The sequence below is a fragment of the Coregonus clupeaformis genome, chromosome 26, assembly GCF_020615455.1.
Source record: "Coregonus clupeaformis isolate EN_2021a chromosome 26, ASM2061545v1, whole genome shotgun sequence".
Taxonomy (NCBI): Eukaryota; Metazoa; Chordata; class Actinopteri; order Salmoniformes; family Salmonidae; genus Coregonus; species Coregonus clupeaformis.
Genome location: NC_059217.1, coordinates 19,168,546 through 19,190,152, shown reverse-complemented (window position 1 = coordinate 19,190,152; position 21,607 = coordinate 19,168,546). Strand labels below are relative to the sequence as shown.

The 21,607-nt window shown below is 46.0% G+C and overlaps 1 protein-coding gene across 1 annotated transcript in view; it reads left to right on the top strand.

Annotated features, from left to right (window-relative positions):
* LOC121540032 (pituitary adenylate cyclase-activating polypeptide type I receptor-like) overlaps positions 1-20,368 on the top strand; it is a 58,427-nt gene extending 38,059 nt beyond the window's left edge. Inside the window, exons 4-13 of the mRNA XM_041848679.1 lie at positions 12,423-12,523; positions 16,368-16,465; positions 16,697-16,829; positions 17,755-17,908; positions 18,596-18,656; positions 18,809-18,878; positions 19,039-19,130; positions 19,420-19,549; positions 19,790-19,831; positions 20,105-20,368. Coding sequence (XP_041704613.1) covers positions 12,423-12,523; positions 16,368-16,465; positions 16,697-16,829; positions 17,755-17,908; positions 18,596-18,656; positions 18,809-18,878; positions 19,039-19,130; positions 19,420-19,549; positions 19,790-19,831; positions 20,105-20,368 — 1,145 coding nt within the window. The remainder of the gene's footprint in view (positions 1-12,422; positions 12,524-16,367; positions 16,466-16,696; positions 16,830-17,754; positions 17,909-18,595; positions 18,657-18,808; positions 18,879-19,038; positions 19,131-19,419; positions 19,550-19,789; positions 19,832-20,104) is intronic.
* Positions 20,369-21,607: the final 1,239 nt, after the last annotated feature.

The following is a 21,607-nucleotide window of genomic DNA, read 5'->3' as shown; positions in this document are numbered from 1 at the left end:
TTCCAACTTTGGCAACAGTTTGGGGAAAGACCTTTACTGTTTCAGCATGACAATGCCCCTGTGCACAAAGCGAGGTTCATACAGAAATTGTTTTTTGAGATCGGTGTGGAAGAACTTCACTGGCCTGCACAGAGCCCTGAGCTCAACCCCATCGAACATGTTTGCGATGAATTGGAATGACGACTGTGAGCCAGGCCTAATCGCCCAACATCTGTGCCCGACCTCACTAATGCTCTTGTGGCTGAATGGAAGCAAGTCCCTGCAGCAATGTTCCAATATCTAGTGGAAAGCCTTCCCAGAAGAGTGGAGGCTATTATGGCAGCAAGGAGGGGGACCAACTCCATATTAATGGCAAGGATTTTGGAATGAGATATTTGACGAGCAGGTGTCCACATACTTTGTAGTGTGTATATATATATATATATATATATATATATATATATATATATATATATATCAGTGGGGAGAACAAGTATTTGATACACTGCCGATTATGCAGGTTTTCCTACTTACAAAGCATGTAGAGGTCTGTAATTTTTTATCATAGGTACACTTCAACTGTGAGAGACGGAATCTAAAACAAAAATCCAGAAAATCACATTGTATGATTTTTAAGTAATTAATTTGCATTTTATTGCATGACATAAGTATTTGATCACCTACCAACCAGTAAGAATTCCGGCTCTCACACACCTGTTAGTTTTTCTTTAAGAAGCCCTCCTGTTCTCCACTCATTACCTGTATTAACTGCACCTGTTTGAACTCGTTACCTGTATAAAAGACACCTGTCCACACACTCAATCAAACAGACTCCAACCTCTCCACAGTGGCCAAGACCAGAGAGCTGTGTAAGGACATCAGGGATAAAATTGTAGACCTGCACAAGGGTGGGATGGGCTACAGGACAATAGGCAAGCAGCTTGGTGAGAAGGCAACAACTGTTGGCGCAATTATTAGAAAATGGAAGAAGTTCAAGATGACGGTCAATCACCCTCGGTCTGGGGCTCCATGCAAGATCTCACCTCGTGGGGCATCAATGATCATGAGGAAGGTGAGGGATCAGCCCAGAACTACACGGCAGGACCTGGTCAATGACCTGAAGAGAGCTGGGACCACAGTCTCAAAGAAAACCATTAGTAACACATTACGCCGTCATGGATTAAAATCCAAGCTGAAGTTTGCCAATGACCATCTATATCTATATATAAACTTTACGGGGTGAGGTCTGGGTACTTTTCATAAAAAAAAATAAAAATATATATATATATATATATATATATATATATATATATATATATATATATATATATATATATTATTTTTTTTATTTATTTAATGAAAAGTACCCAGACCTCACCCTGTAAAGTTTTTAATGAAATTATTTAAGATGAACTTGCTAAATATCTTGATAAACAGTGCTGACAATTCCATTTGGGCTAGCTAGCTAAATTATACAGGAAACCTTTTTTTATATTTTGAACAAAAAAATATATGCAACACGTAAAGTGTTGGTTCTATGTTTCATGACTTGAAATAAAAGATACAAAAAATGTTCTATACACACAAAAAGCTTATTTCTCTCAAATTTTGTGTACAAATTTGTTTACATCCCTCTTATTGAGCATTTCTCCTTTGCCAAGATAATCCATCTACCTGACAGGTGTGGCATTTGGCATATCAAGAAGCTGATTCAACTGCATGATCATCGCACAGGTGCCACTCTAAAATGTGCAGTTATATCACACAACACAATGCCACAGATGTCTTAAGTTTTGAGGGAGCGTGCAATTGGCATGCTGACTGCAGGAATGTCCACCAGAGCTGTTGCCAGAGAATTGAATATGAATTTCTCTACCATAATCCGCCTCCAACGTCATTTTAGAGAATTCGGCATTAAGTCCAAATGGCCTCACAACCGCAGACCACGTGTAACCACACTAGCCAGGACCTCCACATCCGGCTTCTTTACCTGCGGGATCATCTGAGACCAGCAATCCAGACAGCTGATGAAACTGTGGGTTTGCACGACCTAATAATTTCTGCACAAACTGCCAGAAACCATCTCAGAAAAGCTAATCTGCATCATACTCACCAGGGTCTTGACCTGGCTGCAGTTCGATGTCGTAACCAACTTCAGTGGGCAAACGATCACCTTCGATGGCCACTGGCACGCTGGAGAAGTGTGCTCTTCACGGATGAATCTCGGTTTCAACTGTCCTGGGCAGATGGCAGACAGCGTGTATGGTGTCTTGTGGGCGAGCCGTTTGCTGATGTCAATATTCTGAACAGAGTGCCCAATGGTGGTGGTGGGGTTATGGTATGGGCAGGCATAATCTGCGCACAACGAACACAATTGCATTTATTCTATGGCAATTTGAATGCACAGAGATACGTTGACGAGTTCCTGAGGCCCATTGTCGTGCCATTCACCAGCAGCCATCACCTCATATTTCAGCATGATAATGCACGGCCCCATGTCGCAAGAATTTGTACACAATTCTTGGAAGCTGAAAATGTCCCAGTTCTTCCATGGCCTGCATACTCACCCATTGAGCAAGTTTGGGATGCTCTGGATCGACGTCTACGACAGCGTGTTCCAGTTCCCGCCAATATCCAGCAACTTCGCACAGCTATTGAAGAGGAGTGGGATAACATTCTACAGGCCACAATCAACACTCTGATCAACTCTACGTGAAAGAGATGTGTAGTGCCAAATGGTGGTCACACCAGATACTGACTGGTTTTCTGATCCACACCCCTACCTTTTTTTTAAGGTGTCTTTGACCAACAGATGCATATCTGTATTCGCAGTCATGTGAAATCCATAGATTAGGGCCTAATGAATTTATTTCAATTGACTGATTCCCTTATATGAACTGTAACTCAACAATTTTGATGGGGGTGGAGGACATAAAAAATCTGAATTTATCATGATGGGCCGCAGTTGCGCACCCTGTTTTACAGTTAACTTCCTGCAATTCTATACATTTTGCCATTGGGTGGAGAGAAATGTTAGCATGTTTTTAATATGAAATCTGAGTGAGACTGACTAACAAAAGCAATGCCCCCCCCCAGCCTTTAGATTAATCTTTACTAATCTAAAAAAATTTAGCTGACATGGGCTAATTGAGTAACTATCAGTGTCTTACAGTGCCTTCCGAAAGTATTCAGACCCCTTGACTTTTTCCACATTTTGTTACATTACAGCCTCATTCTAAAATTGATTAAAAGTGTCCTCAGAAATCTACATACAATACCCCATAATGACAAAGCAAAAACAGGTTTTTAGAAATGTTTGCAAATTTATGAAAAATAAAAAACTGAAATACCTTATCAGACTCTTTGCTATGAGACTCGAAATTGAGCTCAGGTGCATCCTGTTTCCATTGATCATCCTTGAGATGTTTCTACAACTTCATTGGAGTCCACCTGTGGTATATCCAATTGATTGGACATGATTTCGAAAGGCACACACCTGTCTATAAAAGGTCCCACAGTTGACAGTGCATGTCAGAGCAAAAACCAAGCCATGAGGTCGAAGGAATTGTCTGTAGAGCTCCGAGACAGGATTGTGTCGTAGGCACAGATCTGGGGAAGGGTACCAAAAAATGTCTGCAGCATTGAAGGTCCCCAAGTACACAGTGGCCTCCATCATTCTTAAATGGAAGAAGTTTGGAACCACTAAGACTCTTCCTAGAGCTGACCGCCCGGCCAAACTGAGCAATCGGGGGAGAAGGGCCTTGGTCAGGGAGGTGACCAAGATCCCGATGGTCACTCTGACAGAGCTTTAGAGTTTATTCAAATAGCCACCCTTTGCCTTGATGACAGCTTTGCACGTTCTTTGAATTCTCTCAACCAGCTTCAACTGGAATGCTTTTCCAACAGTCTTGAAGGAGTTCCCACAAATGCTGAGCACTTGTTGGCTGCTTTTCCTTCACTCTGCCGTCCGACTCATTCCCAAACTATCTCAATTGGGTTGAGGTCGGGGGATTGTGGAGGCCAGGTCATCTGATGCAGCACTCCATCACTCTTCTTCTTGGTAAAATAGACCTTACACAGCCTGGAGGTGTGTTAGGTCATTGTCCTTTTGAAAAACAAATGACAGTCCAACTAAGCCCAAACCAGATGGGATGGCGTATCACTGCTGTGGTAGCCAGGCTGGTTAAGTGTGCCTTGAATTCTAAATAAATCACAGACAGTGTCACCAGCAAAGTACCCCCACACCATCACACCCCCTCCTCCATGCTTTATGTTCAGAACTAGACATGCCGAGATAATCCGTTCACCCACACCGCGTCTCACAAAGACACAGCGGTTGGAACCGAAAATCTCAAATTTGGACTCCAGACCAAAGGACACATTTCCACCGGTCTAATGTCCATTGCTCGTGTTTCTTGGCCCAAGCATGTAACGACCCCGGCTGTCTGAGTCGGGTCCTGTCTGGTGACTAGTGTTTCGGTTCGTAATCTCCAGTTTCCCGAGGGTTCGGGAACGCTCCGGGGAGCGCTCTTGTTTTCCGCACCTGCATCCCATCAGCAATCTGCACACCTGGTCCTGATCATCACCCTTCTTAGGCTCTGGCCTAACATCCAGTTCCTGCCGGATCGTTAGCTATGAACATCTCTCACCCGGAACCTTCACCCAACCTCTGCCTGATGGTCGGCGGCTGCCGAGCCAGTACCGGACCAACCACTGCACCCTCAACAACCCATCCACGCCACCCGCTCTGTTCCCTGGATTATTCAGCCTCACTCGGAATCTATTAAATAAACACTCACCTTTCTCTCAACGTACCTTGTCCTGGTCTGCTTCTGGGTTCTGGCATAGTAAACCGTGACAGAACGATCCGGCCAGTAATGAACCCAGCGGACCTGGACTCTGTTCGCCATGCTATTACCCAGCAGGAGAAGATGTTGGGCCATCATAGCACGGTACTACAGGAGATCGCGTTGTCAGTTCGAACCTTTCTACCGGTCTGACGGAGGTCCAGAACCAACGTAAGTGTCCGGTGGAGGATCCACTACCGGTTTCACCCATCTCGCCTGCCGCTTCTGAAGCTGTGTCCATCCGTGAGCCCAAGGTTCCGACGCCGGATAAATATGAGGGGGAGCTGGGAAGATGCCGTTCCTTCCTTATGCAGTGTGGATTAGTGTTCGATCTACAGCCCTACTCTTATGCCACAGACAAGGCTAGGATAGCCTTTGTGATTGAGTTGCTGCGTGGTCGAGCGCTGGAGTGGGCTTCAGCCGTTTGGGGAACGACAGGATCCCTGCATGGCTTCATACCAGGGGTTCACGGCCGAGATGAGGAAGCTCTTCGACCATTCCGTCCCGAGGGAGGGACGCAGCTAGGCGCCTGTTTTCGCTTCGCCAAGGAACTCGCAGCGTGGCCGACTTCGTGATCGAGTTCAAGACGTTGGCTGTGGAGAGTGGGTGGAACGAGAGTCTCTGCAAGCGGCCTTTTACCAGGGTCTGTCGGAGCAGCTCAAGGATGAGTTGATCTCCTATCCGGAGCCTAGTGACCTGGACAGCTTGGTAGCCTTGTCTATTCGGGTGGATAATCGAGTCCGAGAGCGAAGGAGGGAGAAGCAATGGGGTTCGTCCAATCGATCAGCTTCTCAGTTCCCAGTCGGGTCGGGTGGTGGACCAGAACACGTCGATCATTCTCCACCACAATGGATTAGTGGAGAGGTCCTCTCTCCCGATTCTGAACCCATGCAAGTGGGGCGGCACGGGTTAACCAAGGAGGAGCGTCAACATAGACGTAAGACCAACTGCTGCCTCTACTGTGGTAGCTCGGGACATTACATCTCCACTTGTTCCCGGCGGTCGTCAAACTGCCCGGCTCGCTAAAGTTGGGAGGACTTTTAGCGAGCCAGTTTCAACCTCTCAGTACCTCTGTCAGACCCCGTTTCCCGGCTACCCTTGTGAACAGGAATCAGAGCTTAGCGCTTAACGCTTTTATCGATTCAGGTGCCGATGGAAGCTTTCTTGATGCCGAGTTGGTGGAACAGCTGGGGCTTTCCAAGGAGCAATTGCCGGAAGCCATTGAAGCGACCACTCTGAACGGCAGTAGTCTGGCACGTATCACGATGAGGACTGAACCGGTTAAGATGCGGTTGTCGGGGAATCATTCTGAGATGATTTCATTCTTCATTCTGCCGTCTTCCCATGTTCCTCTGGTTCTTGGATACCCCTGGCTGAAGGAACACAATCCCACGTTCGATTGGGTGACGGGCAAGGTAACGAGTTGGAGCCTTGATTGTCATGCTAACTGTCTCAAGACTGCCTGCCCCCATTCGGTTCCCAGTCAGGTGATTGAGGCTAAACCCCCAGATTTGTCCCTGGTTCCCGAGACATATCACGATTTGGGGGAAGTTTTCAGTAAGCAGAAGGCTCTGTCACTCCCTCCCCACCGACCATATGATTGTGCCATCAACCTGGTCCCTGGAGCTGTCTACCCCAAGGGAAGGTTATACAGTATCTCCCGACCTGAACGTGAGGCGTTGGAGACCTACATCAAGGAGTCCCTAGCTGCTGGTCTCGTTCGTCCCTCGTCATCACCCCTGGGGGCAGGATTCTTCTTTGTGGGTAAGAAGGATGGCTCTCTTCGACCGTGTATTGATTATCGGGGGTTGAATGACATCACGGTCAAGAACAAGTATCCCCTGCCCTTGATGAGTTCTGCCTTCGACTCCTTACAGGGTGCTACGGTGTTCACCAAGCTAGACCTACGCAATGCGTATCACCTGGTCCGGATCAGAGAGGGGGACGAGTGGTTGACGGGTTTCAATACACCGATGGGTCACTCGAGTATCAGGTGATGCCGTTTGGACTGACCAATGCTCCAGCGGTATTCCAGAGTATGGTGAACGACGTCCTGAGAGATATGATCGGTCTCTTTGTGTTTGTTTACCTGGATGACATTCTGATCTTCTCGAAGGAACCTTCCGACCACGTCCAGCATGTCCGGCAGGTTCTGCAGCGATTGTTGGAGAATCGCCTGTTCGTGAAGGCCGAGAAGTGCGAGTTTCACGCCCACACGACATCCTTTCTCGGGTACATCATCTCCAGGGGGAGAGATTAGGATGGACCAGGAGAAGGTTAGAGCGGTTCTGGAATGGGCCCAGCCCGGTACGAGATTGCAGCTCCAGAGATTTTTGGGGTTTGCGAATTTCTACCGCAGATTCATCCGGGGATTACAGCCGTGTGGCCGCTCCGTTAACTGCCTTGACTTCCAGTATCAGGACCTTCAAGTGGAATCCGGAGGCGGATCGAGCGTTTCTGGATTTGAAGAGGCGATTCACCAACGCACCGATTCTCTCTCAACCGGACACGGCCCGTCAGTTCAGTCGTTGAAGTGGACGCGTCTGATGTGGGAGTTGGCGCCATCCTGTCGCAGCGATGCTCCACGGACAGTAAACTCCATCCCTGCGCCTACTACTCCGTCGCCTTTCGCCTGCGGAGAGGAATTACGATGTGGGTAACCGGGAGCTTCTCGCGGTGAAACTTGCCTTGGAGGAGTGGCGCCACTGGTTGGAGGGCGGAGCAACCGTTTATTGTCTGGACTGACCACAAGAATCTTGCTTACGTGCAATCGGCTAAACGTCTCAACTCCCGTCAGGCCAGGTGGGCGTTGTTTTTCGGACGATTCAAGTTTGCCCTGACGTTCCGACCTGGATCTAAGAACGGCAAGGCGGACGCCTTGTCCCGGATGTTCTCCAAGACGGAGGAGAGTGGGTCCAAGACCGAGACTATCCTCCCCCGGAACTGCGTCGTGGGAGCAGTTATGTGGAAGATTGAGGAGGAGGTGCTGGCGGCCCTTCGGACTCAGCCCGGTCCCGGTAACGGTCCACCCGGGTCGGTTGTTTGTGCCTGAGTCGGTTCGTCCTGCTGTCCTCAAATGGTCCCACGCCAGCAAGATGGCTTGTCACCCTGGCGTGGCTCGGACAATGGCGTTTCTTCGCAGACGTTTTTGGTGGCCTGCCATGGCCGAGGATACTCGGGGTTTTGTTGCTGCCTGTCCAGTGTGTGCGCAGAATAAGAGTGCCAATCGGCCCAGCTCTGGACTACTTCACCCCCTTCCTATTCCCCGGCGACCATGGTCGCATCTGGCCCTGGACTTCGTCACTGGGTTGCCCGCTTCTGAGGGGAACACGGTCGTTCTGACTATCGTGGACAGATTCAGCAAGTTCGCCCACTTTGTGCCTATTGCCAAGCTTCCCTCTGCCTCGGAGACGTCCGAGATCCTGGTTAGGGAGGTTTTCAGGGTCCACGGTTTGCCCAGTGATATCGTTTCCGACCGTGGCCCTCAGTTTACCTCTGCTGTCTGGAAGTCCTTCTGTTTGGCCATTGGAGCTACGGTCAGTCTCACATCTGGTTTTCACCCCCAATCCAATGGTCAGGCGGAGAGAGCCAACCAGAAGATGGAATCCACGCTACGCTGTCTGGTCTCTTCCAACCCCACCTCCTGGGTCTCTCAGTTGCCTTGGGTTGAGTATGCCCACAATACTCTTCCTACATCTGCCACTGGGATGTCTCCCTTCCAGTGCCTGTATGGCTACCAACCTCCCCTGTTTCCTTCTCAGGAGAAGGAGCTCTCAGTGCCTTCTGTTCAGGCCCATATTCGTCGTTGCCACCGGACCTGGCATCGGGCCAGAAAGGCACTCCTTAGAGTTTCGGACCGGTATCAGCTCCAGGCGAATCGTCGCCGGATCCCCGCTCCCACCTATACCATCGGAGATAGGGTTTGGTTGGCCACACGGGATCTTCCGTTACGGACTGAGTCTAGGAAGTTGTTACCGAAGTTCATTGGTCCGTTTGTGGTGGAGAAGGTGATCAATCCAGTGGCAGTTCGACTCAAACTACCGAGGACGCTCAGAGTCCATCCCACCTTTCATGTCTCCTGCCTCAAGCCTGTCTTCCTCAGTCCTCTGTTGCCTCCTCCGCCTCCTCCTCCTCCTCCTCCTCGGATGATCGGAGGTGGTCCTGCCTACACGGTGCGTCGCATCATGGATTCCAGACGGCGGGGCCGGGGTTTCCAGTATCTCGTGGACTGGGAGGGGTATGGCCCTGAAGAGAGGAGTTGGATTCCGCGGCGACAGGTCCTAGATGCGGACCTCATCAGTGACTTCTACCGCCTCCATCCTGGCGCTCCGGGGAGTCCGCCCGGTGGCGTTCGTCGGAGGGGGGGTACTGTAACGACCCCGGCTGTCTGAGTCGGGTCCTGTCTGGTGACTAGTGTTCCGGTTCGTAATCTCCAGTTTCCCGAGGGTTCGGGAACGCTCCGGGGAGCGCTCTTGTTTTCCGCACCTGCATCCCATCAGCAATCTGCACACCTGGTCCTGATCATCACCCTTCTTAGGCTCTGGCCTAACATCCAGTTCCTGCCGGATGCGTAGCTATGAACATCTCTCACCCGGAACCTTCACCCAACCTCTGCCTGATGGTCGGCGGCTGCCGAGCCAGTACCGGACCAACCACTGCACCCTCAACAACCCATCCACGCCACCCGCTCTGTTCCCTGGATTATTCAGCCTCACTCGGAATCTATTAAATAAACACTCACCTTTCTCTCAACGTACCTTGTCCTGGTCTGCTTCTGGGTTCTGGCATAGTAAACCGTGACAAAGCAGGTCTCTTCTTATTATTGGTGTCCTTGCTGTTGCTGTGGCCTGCAATAAGCACCCAGCCAACCACCTGTACTAATATGCACTGAACCTTATTACGATAACAACCAAAGCAAAGCTATTGACTGTGGGCTGAACGCCAACATAGCAAAGTATATACGGCATGGAACTCGCAGATGAACTCATCACTTTTGGCATAAGAAATCTCCTAGGCATTTAATCTAATATAACGTTAGAAGGAAGTAGAGGACCACGCCCTATGATCTTCAGTGTGGATGCAGGGACAGATAGAGAAGCCGTTGAAGCAGCGCCAATGCGAAATGAATGGCTGCGTATATCTCAGGGGATAGCCCGCAGCATTGGCAGAGGAGATGGAGCCGTGATGAAAACCAGTATCTCGTTTGCCAGCATCAGTGATGAATAACGGAATGCCCGGCGTGGCCAGTGGTCACCATTGCAGGTAGTGTAACATGGAAGAGAGGACAGAAAGCAGTGTTAGTTTGAAAGCAGTGTTAGTTTGAGCAATAATACCAGGCATACCTTTACTCTTCCTATTAGTTTGGTCATGCTTTTTAACACAGTGAACATGTGAGTGTCCATAATTAAATCAGAAAATCGTGAGATCATGCAATGATTAAAGATAAATGAATACGAAGTGTATTCCCCAACCGTAAAAAACCTGTAGAAATACATAAGATAACTGCCTCTAATAAAATCATTGTATGAGCAAAAACACACTTCCCTTAACGTGAATACATTTTTTGTAACCTTTGTCATGCCTGAAGATTGCTCTTTTGAAGGCGATGAGGCGGAAAAAGCTGTCATCTTGGTGTATGAGGATATTCTACCTATGCAAAATAGCTAATGGACCATGGGCTGCCATACAGTAATCATGATCATATTGCAATACTGCAAGAACTCAGGTAGGTTTCCCAATCTCAAATAAATCAATTGTAACATCGTAGCAGCAGAGGATCAGAGTGAAGCCAGGATCAATTGAGAAGCAGTAGCAGGGCCGATGCAGAATTGGGAGCCAATAGCTCAGAGCTAGCACTCAGCACTGACGAAGGAACCAGAGCCGTTATGAGTTCCAGTATGTTGTCATTGGTTACCAGCATCAATGTTGAACAGAGGTTCGCCAGGTGCTGCCCGTGTTTAGCATGCAGGCAGCATATAATGAAAGAGAGGACAAAGCAGTGTTAGTTCTGGTGATGACGACAATGTTCCACATGCAAGAGTCCATAATGCAAACAGAACTTAAGAGATCATGCAAAATGAAAGGGAAGGAACATTTAGTGTATTCAGATTGAAGAACCCCTAAAGCCATCATACAGACCGCCTTTGGAAAAGCGTAATGTAAACCCAACACTGTTGCCTTAACGTGAACTCAAACTTGTGCTACTGAGAGAGAGGAGGGATACTCTGATATGCATGTTCTTTGCTTCTCCGTAGGCCATGAAGAGTAGGCAGACAGATGGATTCTTGAGCAGACTGCACGCTGAAGGGTCCTGATGCCCAATATGAACTGAATCCCTGCTATTGGAGCATGATACAGGCATATCTGTCTATCCTCCTAACTGGTCGTTCTTTTTTTATGAAACAAAATATGCTTCTCTGCATCTCTACTCAAATCTGGGTAACATATTGAAAGGAATGTGAGTCTTATTCAGTACATTTAGTTATTGCTTGCTTTTCTAAAGTCTACCAACCTTGCCAGCAGGCATGTCAGCTAACATAGTTAGACAAGCTAGCTACTCTAACTTCATTGATAGCCTGAAATGGCTTCTTGGTAGCGAGTTATGAGGTTAGGAGATTGGGAACCTATCTGGGCTAGTTAAAGCCAATTTCATGAAATTGCTAAGTGGCTAGTAGTATTACAGAGAAAAAACAAACAAACACTTTTTTTTATTCAAAATAAAAACAGGACAAATATATGGGAATGATGCCTCTGATCTGTATAACTGAAGGAATTCTGCAATTTTGTAATACTGTAGTTCTGTCTGATTATTCTACTGTATGTGAGGGGAGAATGAACTGGCGACCTTCCTGAGTTCTCTCTGGGGATAAGTAATTTGGGTAAAAGTCCATCCTCCGTCATCTCTCCTCTCTCCTCCATGATCCAGAAACCGATAAGTGGTTGAGTGGTCGAGGAGTTTGTCAATTTGTTAGTAGGCAAACAGAATATGGTCCTCCCCTCCTCGATAGCCTCCTTTTGGCTTGGAAGCACCAGTGTATCATACTGCAGAAGAGTTTTGATATCTTCCACACCCCCTTTGAATCAGCTGTAGTATTGTCAGAGAACAATATGCTACATATGGTTTTATCTATAAAATGTTTTGCACAACTAACTTCATTAGTTTTTATGACTTTACAAATTTATTTTGGGATTCCACCCCTGTGGTCCTCTGTAGCTCAGCTGGTAGAGCAAGGCGCTTGTAACGCCAAGGTAGTGGGTTCGATCCCCGGGACCACCCATACACAAAAAAATAAATGCATGCACGCATGACTGTAAGTCGCTTTGGATAAAAGCGTCTGCTAAATGGCTTTTTATTATTAAACGTAATCTGCCTGAAAAAGCGCGTGTGGAGAAGGATCGTCTAATTTCAAACAAGTGCATTTCCGTCCACGTTCTCTCTCCTCGACTACCTTTGATCCTTTTCAAAAGGAGGCGAGAGAGGATGGAGGAGAGAGGACGCAGGTGAGAAAATCTAGTTGAGAAAATACCTGCAGGCTACCAGCTCTGGTGGCTCCACTCCCTCAGGGCTGGCCTCTGATTGGTTGATCTGTTTCTCAGGTTACATCTTCAGGAACTGTACGAAGGATGGCTGGACAGAGCTGTACCCTACGTATGAGGAGGCCTGTGAGTTCGCAGAGGAGTCAGAGACAGGATCAGAGGTTAGAGATATCACATCACTCACATACTGTACATTCTCTTTTACTCACTCTGTAATTCAGTCACTCATTGAAATGTTCCACTTTCAATTTTGTTCTGCGGGAGAAGGAATGTGATTGGTTGAGGACAGAAGGAATGTTCTAATGAACCATTCAGTCATGTGCTTGTCTGAATTATCTGGCCTGTACTGCACTCTTATTCTAACAGACCCATTTCGCGGGCGCATCATGAAAAGTTACACGCACAGTTCCGAATCAGACACCAGTTTGTTTACATAGAAGTAAATACGATCAAGTCCGACTTCAGATGCAGCTCATGCAAGTAAGAAACCCCAAATCCAATGGTTATTGTCTACAACATTGCAGATGTCATTGATTACCTGGGTCGTTCCACCAATTCGGTGCCTTTTGAGAATTGTAACTTGGTCAAGAAAACATTTGATTTCACGAAATGTTTACATTCTGTCATAAAGAGCACATGTTGAACTTCATAAAAAAAAATATTTAAAAACATCTGAAGAGCTAAAAAAATATATTACTATAGTAAGTGCCTATTAAGTCCCAAATAAAGTAACAGGGTTGACCATACCAGTGTTGACGATTTCTTCTTAAATCAGCCATAAATCCCCTTGTGACAGGGGGAATGAAAGCTTGTGTGCAACAGGGAGTGGCAATTGAATGGTAGCTTCACAAAAAAAAATGAAATTGTTAAAAATTTCTAGCCTGTCTAACTATGGGTAACATGGTTGAGGTGTTATGCTCGACCCGCTCAGTTTTCCTCCACAAAACACCAGAAAATGGCCAAAAATAGTAGAACCAGCTCACCTGCTTTTACTCTATGATTTGTTCAATGTTTCTTCAGAAAATTTCTTTTTTTTTAAAGGAATCATTTCACCATAATGAGAGTTCAGTTCACGTAACAGTCTTGACCTTAAAATGAGGGACAGATGTAAATTAATCACTAATCACAGAAATGACTGTCAAAGTAACAAAATAACTAAGTCTTTACAATGATGGTGAAACTTGGATATATGTTGGGATTAATTGGATTCAAATCTTCCTAGAAGTGACACAGGGATGAAGGAGGGACATGTCAAAATAATGAATTTTGGCACTTTAGCAATCCTTTATTCATATAAAAAAATCGAATTTATTGAATTATCTATGTGGTCTATATTAAAGCACAATTAATTTAATATAACAGGATTTTAAAACTAAATATTGGTGCTATATTTTAAATTCTACTTAAAATATCAAAGGATGGCTTTTCGTGGAACGACCCACCTAGCAAGCTAGCAAGCCAGCGAGGCAAGGTAAAATATCACAAATAGAGCTAGATAAATCCAGAAGAATAATATACTTGTTGAGCAAGCTATAGCCATCAGTCTTGTGTGTTTTCCCCAGTGATCACTCACTCTCTGCAGTTTGTCAAGGTCCAGACATCAGTGTATAGCTACAGTGCCTTTTGAAAGTATTAACACCCATTGAATTTTCCAAATTTTGTTGTTACAAAGTGGGATTAAAATGGATTTAATTGTCTTTTTTTTTGTCAACGATCTACAGAAAATACTCTCTATTAAAAAAATGGAAGAATAATTATATTTATTGTTTTAATCAATGGAAAATAAAACACTAATATATATATTGGTTATATTAGCATTCAACCCACTGAGTCAATACATTTTAGAATCACCTTTGGCAGCGATTACAGCTGTGAGTCTTTCTAGGTAAGTCTCCAAGAGCTTTGCACACCTGGATTATACAATATTTGCCCATTATTCTTTAAATAATTGTAAAGCTCTGTCACGGCAGGTAGCTTAGTGGTTAAGAGCATTGTGCCAGTAACCAAAAGGTTGCTGGTTCTAATCCCCAAGCCGACTTGGTGAAAAATCTGTCGATGTAACTTTGAGCAAGGCACTTAACCCTAATTGTAAATCCCTCTGGATAAGAGCGTCTGCTAAATGACTTTAAGAAAAAGTTGGTTATTGCGAGACAGCTATTTTCAAGTCTTGCTATGTTTTTTCAAGCCAATTTAAGTAAAAACTGTAATTAGGCCACTCAGGAAAATTCAATGTCGTCTTTGTAAACAACTCCAGTGTATAGTGCATTCGGAAAGTATTCAGACCCCTTCCCCTTTTCCACATTTTGTTACGTTACAGCCTTATTCTAAAATGGATTAAATTAATAAATCTACACACAATACCCCATAATGACAAAGCGAAAACAGGTTTTAGAAATATTTGCAAATGTATTACAAATCAAAAACAGAAATACCTTATTTACATAAGTATTCAGACCCTTTGCTATGAGACTACACATTGAGCTCAGGTGCATCTTGTTTCCATTGATCATCCTTGAGATGTTTCTACAACTTGATTGGAGTCCACCTGTGGTAAATTCAATTGATTGGACATTATTTGTACAGGCACACACCTGTCTATATATGGTCCACAGTTTACAGTGGATGTCAGAGCAAAAACCAAGCCATGAGGTCGAAGGATTGTGTCGAGGCACAGATCTGGGGAAAGGTACCAAAATATTTCTGCAGCATTGAAGGTCCCCTAGAACACAATGGCCTCCATCATTCTTAAATGGAAGAAGTTTGGAACCACCAAAACTCTTCCTAGAGCTGGCCTGCCCGGCCAAACTGAGCAATCGGGGGAGAACGACCTTGGTCAGGGAGGTGACCAAGAACCCGATGGTCACTCTGACAGAGCTCCAGAGTTCCTCTGTAGAGATGGGAGAACCTTCCAGAAGGACAACCATCTCTGCAGCACTCCACCAATCAGGTCTTTATGGTAGAGTGGCCAGATGGAAGCCATTTTTCAGTAAAAAGCACATGACAGCCTGCTTGGAGTTTGCCAAAAGGCACCTAAAGGACTCTCAGACCATGAGAAACAAGATTCTCTGGTCTGATGAAACCAAGATTGAACTCTTTGGCCTGAATGCCAAGTGTCACGTCTGGAGGAAACCTGTCACCATCCTTACGGTGAAGCATGGTGGTGGCAGCATCATGCTGTGGGGATGTTTTTCAGTGGCAGGGACTCTGAGACTAGTCAGGATCGAGAGAAAGATGAACGGAGCAAAGTACAGAGAGATCCTTGATGAAAACCTGCTCCAGAGCACTCAGGACCTCAGACTGGGGTGAAGGTTCACCTTCCAACAGGACAACTACCCTAAGCATACAGCCAAGACAATGGAGGAGGGGCTTCGGGACAAGTCTCTGAATGTCCTTGAGTGGCCCAGCCAGAGCCCGGACTTGAACCCAATCGAACATCTCTGGACAGACCTGAAAATAGCTGTGCAGCGATGCTCCCCATCTAACCTGACAAAGCTTGAGAGGATCTGCAGAGAAGAATGGGAGAAACTCCTCAAATACAGGTGTGCCAAGCTTGTAGCGTCATTCCCAAGAAGACTCTAGGCTGTAATCGCTGCCAAAGGTGCTTCAACAAAGTACTGAGTAAAGGGTCTGAATACTTATGTAAATGTGATATTTCAGTATTTTATTTTTAATACATTTACAAAAATGTCTAAAAACCAGTTTTTGCTTTGTCATTATGGGGTATTGTGTGTAGATTGATGAGGGGGAATAAAAACAATTTAATCAATTTGAGAATAAGGCTGTAATGTTACCAAATGTGTAAAAAGTCAAGGGACTGAATACTTTCTGAATGCACTGTAAGCAGTTTTGGGTTTCCAACTTCACTTGCACACCGTTTTTCCCTATTTTCTATCTGTACTGTTTTGTCTTTCACTAGTTTTCTTTGGTGCAAATAAATGAAACCCCCCAAAATACTATAACCTGTACTATATGTTTCTTTCTGACCTTTGACCTGTTGATTTCCAGACAACATACTTTTCGACCATCAGTCAGGTGTACACTGCAGGATACGCAACCTCCCTCATCTCCCTCATATCAGCCATCTTTGTCTTCGCTGTGTTCAGGTAACCCTGGGACATTCTCAGTCCAATATTCATTCCTAAGAGATACACAGATACATGATAAACTTGTCATGATAAATAGATAACACTGTAAGAATGGGCTGCATTCATATATGTATTATAGTTTATATTGGTACAGTATATATTGTATGGGAATACATTTGCAATGGACCCTCTAAACTGGCCTGACAGGAAATTAGGTCAGTTTAACAGGAAGTTGACTTTCCCGTTCAGGAAGTTCCACTGTACCAGGAACTACATCCACATCAACCTGTTCTCCTCGTTCATCCTGAGAGCCAGTGCCGTCTTCATCAAGGATGGGGTTCTTTTTGCTGACGAGAACCTCGACCACTGCTTCATGTCCACTGTGAGTGCCATGATGTCATCAACAAAGGACACATACTATACTGGACTTAATGTCCCAATACTGTCTCTAACTCCCTGTGACTTCTACCTCTTATACCACCATATATTTAGATATTCTATACCGTATCTACATGAACTTCATGTAAGTTCATAGAGTATCCCACTGATCTATACTAAGTTCTTCATCCTAGCACTTTCCTCTTTTGAACGTCATTGCCTTCAGAGTGTATGACTCATCTTGTTGTATGGGAACCGCGTGAGAGGGTGAGCTTGTGAACACTATCTCACTGGTACACATTTTAACTAATTGAAACGAGTCTGTGAGAGAGAGAGAGCGAGTCGAGACTTTCTCCTCAGTATACTTTTATGCTGATACATGCTTCTAAAAAGAGTGAGTCGTCCAGTCGCGTGTGTACAGAAAAGAGGACAGAAAAGAGGAGAGAGTTCTCACACCCCGATGGGGCATTCTATATTTAGAAACTAAATCCACAGCACAGAGAGGAGATCGGGACATTAGGGAGACAACTACAGAAGTATAGAAGGGTGAGAAAGTGTGATTGTGGCTCAGGGAGTCATTGGAGTGGTGGATGGGGCACCCGAGGAGTGCACTTATATTAGCCTCATTAACACTACAAAATTGTCAGTGAACCGGAACAGATGAACCGGAATGACATTTATTCTAAAGGCTGGCCAAAATTAACTATGTGAAAGCCACGCCCCTACTAAGCCACACCTCCAGTCTTCTGATCTGAACCACTGGGTCATATCTCAAAAACCCAGCATCAATAACCCAGCATCAACAACCCAACTTTAGTATTTTTAAAGAAAACAATTCAACAACTAAGTGACCCAATGCCTGCAACCCAGCAGTTGGGTCATCCAAACAACACAGCATGTTTTTGAGTGTGTGTTGTGTTCTCATGTAGACGGCGTGTAAGTCAGCGGTGGCCTTCTTCCAGTTCAGTATCCTGGCTAACTACTTCTGGTTGCTGGTCGAGGGCATGTACCTCCAGACCCTCCTTGCCCTCACCTTCGTCTCACACAATAAGTACTTCTGGTGGTACACACTCATCGGCTGGGGTAGGTGACCTCCCCCTGTCCTTCTCTTTTTATCTGTCTCCATGTTCTTGTCTGTCTCATTTTCTTTCTCCTTCCTTCCCTCTGTCCTTCTCTTTTTATGTCTCTCTCTCTCTCTCTCTCTCTCTTTCTTATCTTTCTCAATCTGTTCTCTTTCTTTTCTATCTCTCTCTCTCTTTCTGTCTCTCACACACACACCTATCTCTCTTTTCACATTCACTCTCTCTCTCTTTTTCGCTCTTCCTTTCTCCCTCTCTCCTCAACAACTCAAAGAGTCATGGCTTTGTTTGTCACGCCCTGGCTCTGGGGACTCTTGTATGTTGAGCCAGGGTGTTAGTTTCTTTGTGTAGTGTCTATGTTTCGTTTTCTATGTTCTGTTCTAGGTTATGTGTTTCTATGTTGGCCGGGGTGGTTCTCAATCAGAGGCAACGTGAATCAGCTGTTGCTTGTTGTCTCTGATTGGGAACCATACTTAGGCAGCCTGTTGTGCACTTCTGTTTTGTGGGATCTTGTTCCGGAGAGGTTTGTGTTTGTTAACCTTAGGACTTCACGTATCGTTTTGTTGTTTGTGTTTAAAGTACTTATTTAAAGATGTACGCATATCACGCTGCGCCTTGGTCCGTTGCTTACGACGAGCGTGACATTGTTACAACATCTGGCTGATGTTTGTCCATTCTCTGTGTCTGTTAGGTCTCCCAACCACAATATTGTTGGTGTGGGTTCTGACACGAAACTTCTATGATAACAGAGGGTAAGGATGGAAACTAGCATTTGCTTTGAACTTGCTCTGAATTTATATTGTCATGTTGCCTATATATTCATACATGAATCATAATGTAATACTGTTGGAGGTTGGTATTAATACGGTACTGTATGATATCATGTTGTTCTGTCCTGATGTAGTTGTTGGGACGACACCGATGTGACCTTCATCTGGTGGATTATCAAAGGGCCTATAACTGCATCACTGCTGGTGAGTAGCCTAACACTTACCTAACCCTAACCCTATCCTCAAATCTAACCCTGACCCTAGTCTCCACCCTAAACCTACCCCTAGCCTCAACTCTAACCCTAACCCACCCTGTGTTGTAAAGTATTCAGCACTAACTCATCCTCTTCCTCCACTGCTTAAGGTCAACTTCATCATCTTCATTAATGTGATCCGTATTCTGGTCCAGAAGCTAAAGTCTCCCTGTGTTGGGGGCCACGATACTGGGCACTTCATGTGAGTCATCCCCCCCCACACACCACACACACACACACACATATATAACGATGGTGGTTCGGTGACCACACTTAGAACAGTTGTATTGGCTCCCCGAATAAATGCATAGGCATTGGGCTAGTGTGTTAATTGCTGTTCTGGTGCACAGAACACTCGAGTTCACACGTAAGACACACACAGACACAAATACATTATTGTGATTATACTCTCTCTCTCTGTCTCTCTCTGTCTCTCTGTCTCTCTGTCTCTCTGTCTCTCTGTCTCTCTCTCTCTCTGTCTCTGTGTGCAGGAGGCTGGCTAAGTCCACCCTGTTCCTGATCCCTCTGTTTGGGATGCACTACATGGTGTTTGCCTTCCTACCAGAGAACACAGGAGAGGAGGCACGCATCTTCATAGAGCTGGGTCTGGGATCCTTCCAGGTAGGTGTGTGTGCGTTTCTGTGTCTGTGTGCGTGCGTGCGTGCGTGCCCACATCGCGTGCGTGCTCACGTGTGTGTGTGTTTATGCAACGGACAGCATGTGGCATGCAATGTGTGTCTGTTGGGGGTGAGGCTGTCTGAATAAGTGTTAGAGTAATTTTGACATAATATATGATTTTGTAATAACGTAGCTAGTTAAAATGGCCTGATGTACAACTCACTTTCTATTCCTTCTTCTTAGGGCTTTGTTGTGGCTCTGCTCTACTGTTTCCTGAATGGAGAAGTAAGCAGGGGGGTTACCAACAGAATTAGAATTTTGATTGAATAACATTGAATATCCTTATAATTTACTGCTATCTCAAGTCTCTGATGTCCAGATTATCTTAAGTACTGTATGCCGTGTATGGACCTCTCAATGTGCTTTTAAAGGACAGAGCTCTCTCTCTCTCTCTCTCTCCACAACTATTTTTCTCTCTCTATATTGCTCTCTCTCTCTGTTTGTGTGTGTGTGTGTGTGTGTGTGTGTGTGTGTGTGTGTGTGTGTGTGTCTGTCTAGGTGCAAGGGGAGCTGAAGAAGCGTCTGTGGAAGTGGCAGACCCAGGGCTATCTGAGCTACAGTAGGAGAAGACGCACCCTCTTCACAGAGAGCTCCACCGTCACACAGATCTCTGTGCTGGAGAAGTCCTCCCCCAAGGAGCTGCCCTGCATCAGTGACACACACACTCACACACACCGACACACACTCACACACAGCTCTGTCTCAATCTGTGACGACACACACAACTCTATAGAACTGTCTCTAGAGAGGGCTCTCTTTTAATGTTGTTCTATAGATTGAGGTATCTGTTGTGTTGACTGATTGGCTTGGCTGGGGGGTTCCATAGACTGAGGATGAATGCTACAGAAAGTTGAGTCCCTATATCGCTGAAGCAACCCTTATAGTATCTACAATATACAGTAGCTTTCATAGTACAATGATATACACAGCCTTGTGTGTCAGGGCATTTCAAACTGTGCTGTCTTTGGGTGGTTTGCTGGTATTTTTGCCAGACATGGGCTTGCTGGCTGTGTGCTCTAGTCACTAGACTCTAGTGGACTGTGCTTGTATCCAGCGTAGTAAGAAATCAAACATTGTCTGTGTCTGAAATCGCACCTTATTCCCTATATAGTGTACTACTTTTGACCAGAGCCCTATGGCTCCTGGTCAAAAGTAGTGCACTATATAGGGAATAGGGTGCCATTTCACATGCAGCCATAGATTAAGGGGAAACCCTGATTCACCCGTTCCATGAATGCCTTCCAGACCCTGGATGTAAACTGGGGACCCCGGTCAGACACTATGTCCTCTGGCACCCCGTAGTGCCGGAAGATGTGAGTAAACAGGGCCTCTGCAGTCTGCAGGGCCGTGGGGAGACCGGGCAGAGGCAGCAGGTGGTCCACAACGACCAGGATGGTGGTACCCTGAGAGAGGGGAAGATCAGTGAGAAAGTCAATACACAAGTGGGACCATGGCCTTTGTGGAACTGGTAAGGGATGTAACTTACCCGCTGGGAGGTGCCTAGGTGCCTTACTCTGGGCGCACACCGAGCAGGAGGAGACATACACCCTCACGTCCTTAGCCAAGGTAGGCCACCAGTACTTCCCGGTCAGGCAGCGCACTGTGCGGCCGATACCTGGGTGACCAGAGGAGGGGGACGTGTGTGCCCAATAGATAAGACGGTCACGGACAAGAGACGGCACGTACCGCAGCCCAGCTGGACACTGAGGTGGAGATGGCTCTGTGCGTAACGCCTGCTCTATATCCGCGTCCATCGCCCACACTACCGGCGCCACAATGCAGCAGGCCTGGAGTATGGGGATGTTGTCAGTTGATAGAGCATGGCGTTTGCAACGCCAGGGTTGTGGGTTCGATTCCCACAGGGGGTATGAAAAAATAAAATAAAAATGTATGCACTAACTGTAAGTCGCTCTGGAAAAGAGCGTCTGCTAAATGACTAAAATGTAAATGTAAATGTTGTCTATGGGCCTCTCCTCTGTGTCGTACAGCCGTGACAGTGCG